The sequence below is a fragment of the Oryzias melastigma genome, linkage group LG20, assembly GCF_002922805.2.
Source record: "Oryzias melastigma strain HK-1 linkage group LG20, ASM292280v2, whole genome shotgun sequence".
In the NCBI taxonomy this organism is placed as follows: Eukaryota; Metazoa; Chordata; class Actinopteri; order Beloniformes; family Adrianichthyidae; genus Oryzias; species Oryzias melastigma.
Genome location: NC_050531.1, coordinates 19,390,613 through 19,400,785, shown reverse-complemented (window position 1 = coordinate 19,400,785; position 10,173 = coordinate 19,390,613). Strand labels below are relative to the sequence as shown.

At 40.9% G+C, this 10,173-nt stretch overlaps 1 protein-coding gene across 1 annotated transcript in view; it reads left to right on the top strand.

The window, feature by feature from the left end:
* The window catches only part of zeb1b (zinc finger E-box binding homeobox 1b), a 60,329-nt gene that overhangs the window by 32,316 nt on the left and 17,840 nt on the right, over positions 1-10,173 (top strand). Inside the window, exon 2 of the mRNA XM_024279593.2 lies at positions 8,890-9,030. Coding sequence (XP_024135361.1) covers positions 8,890-9,030 — 141 coding nt within the window. The remainder of the gene's footprint in view (positions 1-8,889; positions 9,031-10,173) is intronic.

Sequence of the window (10,173 nt, the reverse complement as noted above, 5' to 3'; positions counted from 1 at the left end):
TTCTTGGAATTAGTGGGTACTTCCTGTTTGTAATGTTCTCTAATACAGTCATTGGACAAAACACATGGCAAGAAGTCTGGCCATTCTAACCAGATTTCTACCATTTTTGAAGCAATTCTTTTCATCTTTGCCTTCACTCATTAACATCCACTACCTTCCTTTACGCCTCCACAGATCATCACATAGATTAAGACTACAATGCCTTTCATTAGCATCACTGTTATCCTGAAAAGCTCTCATCAGGTGGAAGATGAATGATCGGAGGGGCTCATTAGTTTACATGCTGAACCTTGATGAGCATCATTATGAAGACTAAAGCTCCGTCTTGCCTTTAGCCAAAACTGAATTTGATTCTACAACCTTACCCATTTGTTGATGAGTTCACCCCAAAAACAAGAACATTTGAGATCAGCAGAAGCCATGTGCAGAACTGCAAGTACATGACTAATTGTCAGGACTGTTTGGGGCTATTTTTGTCCAGATCTTCTGCTTTTTTGGCGTCCCGGTCAAATGACCAAGAGTCACCTGATGTTGTGTGAGGAAGTTTTAGCACATTGCTGTACAGATCTATAGAAATGCAGTCTCTGATAATCATAGACTTCTGACTTTATGAAAGGCTGTTTGTATTGACAGTGTATCTCTGAAGTGCAGTTAAAGCTAAACATCCTTGAGAGTCTGGAGCTGCGTATGAACGAGTCAAACGTGAAAATCCCTGATTCTTTTGTTTCCTTATCAGAACTCGAGTTGACCTTCCTGACTCCGTGGGAGGACGGCTGTTGGCGGGGGGAAAAAAACAGCAGTTTACCTCAGCAGTGAATGAGGCGCCTCACCTTGAGACAGGATACTTGAGGTTTTGAATGGCACGGCTTTGTTTTGCTTTGGTTGGAGTTAGGGTTTTTTGTAGTGGTTGGTTTCCCTGAGAAAAGAGCCACAAGGGCAGACTTTCTGACGACAGAGTCGGCCATCTCTGAGGATGCCTGTGGTCGTCTCTCCCTGTCTGCCTGGTCCTGAACACTATGAACAGATGAGTGGTGCACCTCAAAGAAGGAGCCTGCACCAAGGCTAAAGATAGAGACAGGGGAGAGGTAGAAGGGCAAGTAAAGAGTCGCCACTGCTCGCAGTGAGTCAGTCTGTCTAATCGCAAGCAGAACACCAGCAAGACTTCACAATACGTGTCGGTCAGTTGACTGAAATTAGTAGCATGGGGGAGAGCGCAGCCTTTGATCTGTCTTTTCAAGAGCCGAACTCGGAGAAAAGTGTTTTGGTTTGACATTCCAGACATACCTCCCACACATTCTGGTGCAGAGCGGCTGGTCTGCTCATCAGGAGGACAGGTTTCTCACCAAAGTCCTCACAGGTGATGAATCTACAGAGAGGCTGTTGATTACTCTAATAGGTTTGTCGTTGTTCTCAGTCCGTATGAGTCCAAAAATCCTTCATTCCACCTCAGTCGTCATTATTAGTTGGAGATTTGGTTTTCCTGTCTCAGCAATGATCGTGACTTTTCTGTAATTATCACTCAGATGGACATCTATAACTAAAGCCTCATTTATATCAAGTCTTTTTTGCTCGGGATCAGCATCATAAATCTGGGTGAAGCCAGTACGGCACTTCATGTTCCATTCTGCTGACAGATCCGTTTGGCAAACTGACCCCCGACACTCGGGGAAGTACTGAACCTGTTTTTGGACCAGCCCAGATACTCGCCCATTCTTTTGGTAGTAATGGATACGGGCTGGCAGGTGTCATAACAACACAGGCCGTGGCTGCTGCTGGCTCATTTCAGTGGGGCTAGCGTGGACTGTCTGGACGGTTGTGACCCATGGTGTGTGTATGTGTTCGCTTCAGTGAGGTTAAAGGTCAAACACATGGCCCTAGTTTGATTTCTGATGTTGATTTGCTTTCATGGTCTAAAAAAAGCCAAACAATATTCAATATTTTATCTCAAAACATTTAAATAAAACATCAGTCTTGGTAATACTTGTTAGTAGTTTTGACTTCTTGAAACTCATTGATAAAATCTAGACTCTTATTCATCATTTTATTCAAAAACAAAGTCTCAATTTCTGTTCATTTTTTACTCCAAACAAATTACTTTCTGATAATGTTGTAAAATGAAGGTGGTAAATAGTAAATGTGTTTTACAATAAAACTAAAAGACAAACTTTTACATAATGAACCTAATATGTCTAATTTGAATAAATAATCACTGAAAGCTTCAGAAACCTCACTGTCGTCTATCAACAATGGAACTTTTGCACAAAGGCTTTTAGGTTTGAATGTTTTTATTAAAACATTTTTTGTAACATGTGTGAAAGCTCACCTGTAAACCCCACTCCGCTTGGCGGTGAGGGTCTCGGTTCATTGAGTGTGAACCATAGTGATGCAAGTGTTGCGTGTAACAAGGAGCACAATTAACTGCCCACAGTGTGAAACTGAAGCACTCACAAAAAAAGTTGTAAAATTTCTAACAGAAAAAGACGGTGAAGTGAGGAGGTGCAGACATTTATTAAACATCATTTCACATCAGAATAATGAGATAAGCGTTTTTTTTCCTGAGTGAGCGACTCCTTGCGTTTTGGCCAACTTCAGTCCTTAGTTGTGTGAATGCTTATTTAGCATTTTTATTTATTAAGCATTCACACAATTATTAAGTTCTGCTTGTACTTTTAGTATTCATAAACTTTATAGTAAACAAAAATATTGAGCAAAAATGAATGAGAAATTGCTTATATCTTTTGAAAACTTTGTGCACTTTGAAACTTTCAGCTAGAGACACTATTCAAACTTTAAAATGTTCAGCAGCTATTAGACTTTTTGGGGTAATTTGACAGTTAGCTTAGCTGTTTTTGGCTAATTTAGACGTTTTTCCTGTTTTTTTGGGGCTAATTTGACAGTTAGCTTAGCTGTTTTTGGCTAATTTAGACGTTTTTCCTGTTTTTTTGGGGCTAATTTGGAGTTTAGCTAATATGTTAGCATTATGCTAGCTGTTTTGCCAAAATAAGAAATTTTTCCAGCTTAGCAGGTTTTCAGTTTCAGTATTTTCAGCTATCAGCTCTAGCATCTTTAGCAGCTATAGTTTATTACAGCATGCACACTTGCATTTTCGCTAGTAATGCTAAATATCTACTTTTGATATTGTGTGTTAAAGCAAACCAAACCTACGGTGCGCCTGAAGGGGCAAATCACCCAAATTAGAAAAAAATCAAAGATCAAAACAACAATTAAAAAAAGTTAAAGAAAAAATAATAATAAACACAACATTACATTTCAGAATCCAAAACACAATAAAAAAAACAATAAGCTAAATATAAATGAAATACAAGGATTTTCCAGAAATCAAAAGAAATAAGAAACCAGAAAAAGTAGTTACTATGAGACATTGCTGATTAAATGAGGATGTTTGAGTTTTTTTTAATGCATCGTCTATGTCTGCATACAAATAAAGGTTTATAATCCGTATGGAGCAGTCAATGATGTCCCATAGTGCCAACCTTTTCTACTTTCCGTAAAAAAGAAAAAACATTAGAAAACTACAGTAATTTAAAGAAAGAAAAATGAATGAATAAAACAATGAAAGAAAAGATACGGACATCACTGATAAGATGATGATGTTTCTCCATCCTTTTAACTTGGTATGAGGCTGTACTGAACATCAATCCAATCAGCGACGTCCCATAGTTTCTACTTTTTTTGGTTTCTTTTTGTTTCATTTTTTCAAATTTCATTCTCATTTCTGGAAAGGTATTTAGTTTTCTGAAACATTTGGTTTCTTAATTTTTGTTTTGATTTCTAAAATGTAATTTTTTTATTAGGTTTTTTTTGCTTTTTTCATTGCCGTTGGGATGCTTTTGTGTTGAGTGATTTGTTGACAGGATTTGCACTTCAGAGCCACCATGCAAACCAGTTGAAAGTGTGAAATTAATAAGCAACCTCCACTTGTTTGAGCCGAGTCCATTGGACTATCCTATTCCATATGGAAGCATGCTAAATCTACGGTCTGTTTTCACAACAACTTAAGGCTGATGTCTCTGCATCATCTGTCTAATCGTGATTATTAAGAGAAAACAAGACCCTTTCATGGATGAATTACAGATATAAGATGGTAATTAAATTTTCATTTAACCCGCAGACGGTTTCCGTGTGTGACAGTGTTGTTGTGTTCTGCAGCTCCTGTTGTTCAGGACATCGCAACTATGCAGAAGAGCAAACTTTGAGAAGTGAGCTCGCCACCTCCTCCACCTACCGCAGCTCTCTGTCTCAGATGCGTAGGAGTCATCCTCCTGTTGTGTGCTAGCATGCTCGTGCTAATAAGGCCAGCTGTCCAAACGCTCAGCCGCTCAGCCAGAAGGGGCTGCAGCCTTTGTTGATGCAAGGTGTTACATCTCCTGCTGGAGCAAACACTCTTGTCTCAACACCACCAAACATTTGGCACAGGAAGGCCGTCTCTATTCACCCCATCACACACCGCAAACACCACCACCATCTCTACTCTTTCTCTCACCCTCATATCAGCTTTTGTGGTCCCACTCACTGCTGCCACCTCCAACGGCACACACTAGAACGTCCATTTTCTCCTTCAGCTTTGTGGTTGACCATTTTCTCCTGACGGTACCGGCGGACGGCGTCGTCTTTGTGGCCCCAGCTCCACACCTGAGCGACCCTAGACATCCTCTGAGACTTGGCGTAAAGAGCCGTCTGTTTGACAGGGAGGTGTTGCACCCTGTTGGGGCTGCTGAATGCATCACCTGGAGGAGAAAGTCTCATACAGGAGCACAGGCGAGATGACTGCGGTCGTGTCTCGCTAATAATAGACTTTCTGGTGTTGTATGTAAAAAGTATCCTTAAGTAAAAATAGCCGTTTATCTAAAAAACAGCTCCTTGTTTAGAAATGAGTTAGAAGGGAAAGTTGTGGTCAGGTACGTCTCCTCAGACTATCGTCTGTTAATTTTGTCACAGAACAATGAGAACAAGTATGCAGAGTCTGGAAAATATGGAAAATAACTAAAGAAGTAATCCCCATAGATGTACCCAAAATAGATCTGTTCAGACACCTTAGCACCAAGTGTCCAGAATGGATGCAGTGAACAAAGACATGAAGGTGGCTGGTGTTAGAGTAGAGGAAGCAGAAGACAGAGTTTAGATGGAGGAAACTGATTTCCTTGAAGGGAAAAGCCGAAAGGAAAAGAAGAAAAAGAATCTGTTGGGTTGACCATAGTGGACTCAACTGTTAGTGATCCCAGACATGAAAAAGGTCAAGGACCAAATACAGAACAGAAACTCAAAAAATAAAAAACAAAACCATGGTCTTCTCAGTTTCTGATCCAGGATCTTTAACAAATGCATTAGAAAAAAAAATGTCCTTGGATTTTCATGAAACAATAAGATCCTGGAATATAAGACAATTATCCAACTGAGCCATGATTCATACTTTTTTAAGTTCAGGCTTTATTTTTTTTTCTTGGATCGCATTTGGTCTTGAATACCTATACATGGCAACCACCATGTCCACTCTCTGTAGTTCACTTCCACAGTTCACTACTTTGATCCACGCCAGAGTCCAGGTGAGCTTTCACACCTGCCAAACGGAGTGAACAGCTGGAGGACAAGCACCAAATGTGCTAGAGTGAATGCTTTCATGAAAAACACAAACAGCTTTTGTGACTCCTAACAAAAATTTAGAGAGAACTGAGAAAAAGAAAACCAAAAAAAGAAAATGCAGATTTGCCTAAAAACAGTGGAAAGAATCAAAGCGGTTTCAGGGATCGAGTCAAAGGAAATGGAATAGATAAGAAAAAAAAAAACATGCATAAGAAACTCCCACCACACATTAACAGACAACACATTCTCACTCCCAAGTCGTCACATGTTGATGATTTGTTAAGGACCTCTCCACGTCACTTTTTGACGTTTTGGGTGTCCCTAAGTCATTGTTTTTTAATGAGCTAACTGTTGGTAAAATCAAGGGTCCACAACCCTCAGAACGTGGTACTGGATTCAGTACAGAATGGGGTACTGGATGCGCACTGGTCCTCGGGCGTGTCCAGTACCGGCACCCTAACCCATTACTGGTACCCTAACCCAATGCTGGCACCCTAACCCAGTGCTAGTTCGGGTCCGTTACCACGTCTGGTACCTGTTCGGATCCAGTACCATGTCTGGTCCGGTGTGTGGTCAGGGTTAGGGTACCAGCACTGGGATTGGTTACTGGTGCGCTACACATCACAGTACTGGACCGGTTCTGGTTTGCGGCCCGGAGGATTGGGACCCGTGATTTAATGGGAACAACCAGTATGTCAAAAATCAACGAGTTGGGAACGCCCCAAATGTCAAAAGGGGACATGGAGGGGTCCTTAACCAAACGTGACGAGTTGGGAGGGAGAATGTGTTGCAACAGAAGCAAAGTTAGTGAATACGGTTGCTATAATTAATCACCTTAATCAATTTCTAGTCCTACAGTCCAACCAGATCTGTCTGAGACTAGTTGGTATTCAAAGCGATACTAGTATGAAATCATTTCAAAATGAGATCAATCAATCATTGATATTGGAAAAAAACATTTGGATTAAGACCCAGAAGAGTTTACTATAAGGTAATAATGACCATCAGAGGGGACATGACACATGATGACAGCAAAAAAAATGATAAACCATCAATACAGTCCAAAGTGTGTACCAAGTATTTATCTCTCAGTGACACTGGTTGAAGTTTTGGCTAAAGATGTCCTGGATCAATAAATCAGATCGTTCAAAATGAATCAATTATATCAACAATGAGTCATATCGTCAACCACAAATTATGATTTAAATTGTTCAAATGACTAACACCCCTTGGAGTAGTGCTGAGCAATATGGTTAAAAATTGTATATCACGATATAAATTATTTTATATCGCAATAACGATATATATCACAATATACCAAAATAATAAAGTACAATTTCAGGTATTCTCTGATGAAAATTGACTTGCTTTTTGTCTGACTTTATTTTTTTAAGTAAAATGTAGCTGAGGTGCCTGAAAAACCCTCAATAAATTGTGGACAAAGTGTTGAGCTCGTAAGCAGTTTGTTAATATGGTCTCTGTAGACAATGTTCTCACTTCAAATGGTGCTGAATCTTACTAAGTATGTTAATAAACTGTATGTGGCTTATTGTGCTAATAAATGTCTAATTAACACCTTATAAACACATTTTTAATGTGTTAATAAAGCTTGTTAAGATATTTTATTATAAAGTGTTACCCATTTTTTAAACATTTTTTAGCAGGAAAGCATACCTTTGCAAGTTCAGCGATAAAAATAAACAAATAAAAATGATAGAAAAGATATGGCATGATATACACTTTTCTATCGCCCAGCACTTGCTGATAGTAAAACATTTTTAGGATGATGTGGAACTGAAGTTTCTCAGAAGTTTCAACTATTTCTTTCCATTCTATGAATCTATAGAGTTTATTCTTATGTAAAAATTTAGACCGAAGTTGCTTAAATTAAAGTGTTTTTTTTCACTTCCTGTTGACGCGATTCGTCTTTAGTTTTTAATTGCTTAATAATGATGCGTTGTGACAGTCATCTAGTGTCTCATATCAATACATTTTGAAGAACAGGTGATTTTATTTACTATATTTGAATCCGTAAAGCGTCAGAAGTACCAGCGGTCGGTCTCTGAGGCTGCATCCAGCAACAGCGTTTGCATCACACTCGGAAAAAAAGCAAAGAAAGCTCTCCATGAAGCCCTGCAGGATTTCACAGCTGCAGCACTGCGGTGATGACCCCACCAACAGCTCGACAAATAACAGAGCTTCTCCCTCCTCCTTCGTCACCTTTCGCTCCCTCCCGCCCCCACACCTCCTTCCTCCCGCCTCCCCCTCAGCCTGAACCCTGCGCGTCTACCGCGTCTGACTGAATACCAACCGGTTGTAATGACCCGCTCGGTGCTGGGAGAAGGAGAGAGACCTCAGCGAAACAATTCTCATTGATTGAAGGCTCACAGCTCTCCCAGATACGCCTCCTCCGGAGGAGAGAAAAAAAAGGAAAAACACACACACAAAAATTACAGCCTCTTCAGAAAGCGGTGGGCGAGCGCAGAAGAGAGGAGATGAAGTAAAAAAGTGAGGTGCTTTGTAGCAGCAGCGAGTGTGTTTGGGGCTGCTCTCACCGGAGAATTGATTTGGCCTCCGAGAGGATCTGTAGCTCTGTCGGTGGAGCGGAGGGATGCTGGGAGGGTGGGGTGGGTGGGGGGTAAGTAACACAGGTGGAATTGAGAGATGGAAGAACAGGGTGGAAATGAAAACACACCGAAACAGACATTCTGTGAGGAAAATGTACTCCCCGTAATAACGTGTGTCCTGGCTCCTTCAGCCCGTCACACAAGATCACACCAGCTCCCACACACACACACACAACCTCACACAACAGTTGTGCATGCGCGAGTGTGAAATTTGCAGCTCCGAGTTTGCCGTCAGCGTTTGATCCATTCGTTTACTGCCATCAGAAGCATCAAATGCATTACTTCTAATAGGTGCTGTTCACTGGGTTGTTATTACCCGGGCGGTTTTACTCCCTCCTGTTTTAACAACCTCCCCCCCGCAGGGGTCATTTCTAGTTTCATCTAATCTATTTAAGTTGCTTTGCGCTCTGTTTAATTGCCGTTTCCAGCTCCGCGGCCCGTCTTCCTCCTCGAGCAGCGCCTTTAATAGTTTTGACATTTAAATGACATAGCACATATATTTAACCTCGCCGGCTCGTAGCCTTTCACACAGAGCACTCATAATTAAGAAGCACACCTCCCATTATCTCCGTGCAGCACTAAACGTGCCAGCGTCCCCACTCTGCTTCAAAGACTAATTAAAAAAACAAGACCCCTGACCGTGACCTCCGTCTGTGTGCAGTGAGTAACTACAACAATGTGGTGGAGGCCGGCTCAGACTCCGACGATGAGGACAAGCTGCACATCGTGGAGGAGGACGGCGCCGACTGTGACGGCGTCCCGCAGGACGACGAACACCCGGGGGTGCTCCAGTGGGACCCAGGTGAGACTGTTGCTTCAACAGGAAGTTGCTGAAGTCGACAGGAAACGCATCAAACAGACTCCATGAGACTGTTGCTTCACTTTGAACCAGGGATGGGAAACTCCAGGCCTCCAGGGCCGCATTCCTGCATGGTTTCCAACATACCCTGCCAGGTAATCAGTCATGAGTGGGGCTTGGATATCTGGAAATCATGCAGACACACCAGCCTTTGAGTTCTGGAGTTGCCTATCCCTGGTTTAAACACACTTCTACTGTATTTTTCAGAGTAAAGGTTGCATTTTTTGCATAATTTGGCCAGGGGTGGGACTTATACTCCAAAAATTATATGTGCACTACAACACATTCTCACTCCCAAGTCGTCATATCTTGAGGTTTGGGCAGGGATCACTCTGCATCACTTTTTGATGTTTTGGGTGCTCCCAAGTCATCGTTTTTGGCTGTTCTTAATAAATCACAGGTCCCCAACCAGTACTGTGACGCATAGCGCCCCGGTACCCTGACCCTGGTACCGCATCTGGTCAGGTGTCGAGTTAGGGCAGGGGTCGGCAACCTTTAACAGTAAAAGAGCCATTTGGGCTCATTTTCTACTGATCAACACCTTGAAGGAGCCGCATAGACTTACTTTAGCCTTTAAGAAATTTGGATTTTTCATTCATGACCTTATTTTTTGTTTTTATTTTTTTATTTATATAAATTATTACTTAATTTTTTAAATGAGCCAAAGCAAAAATCTAAAAAGAAACGAGCATTTCTCAAAATTGGATTTTTTTAAACGTTTTTACCTTTAGTTGAGGCCAAATTAGCAAAAAAGCTAGCTCGTTGCTTAATTACTAGCTAAACTCTAAATTAGCATAAAATTCTTCAGTAAATTAAATCACCCAAAATGTTAGCATGTTGCTAAAATAAAAGCTAAACTCTAAATTAGCCTAAAAACTCCAATAGATAACAGATTAGCTGAAAACATCAGCATTTTGCTAAATTATTAGCTAAACCCCAAATTAGCCTAAAATTCCACAGTAAACTAAATCAGCCAAAATTGTTAGCCTGCTGCTTAAATAGAAGCTAAACTCTAAATTAGCCTAAAATCCCAGTAAATAACAAATCAGCAAAAAATTGAAAGTTCATTGTCTTCTAAGCAAAATC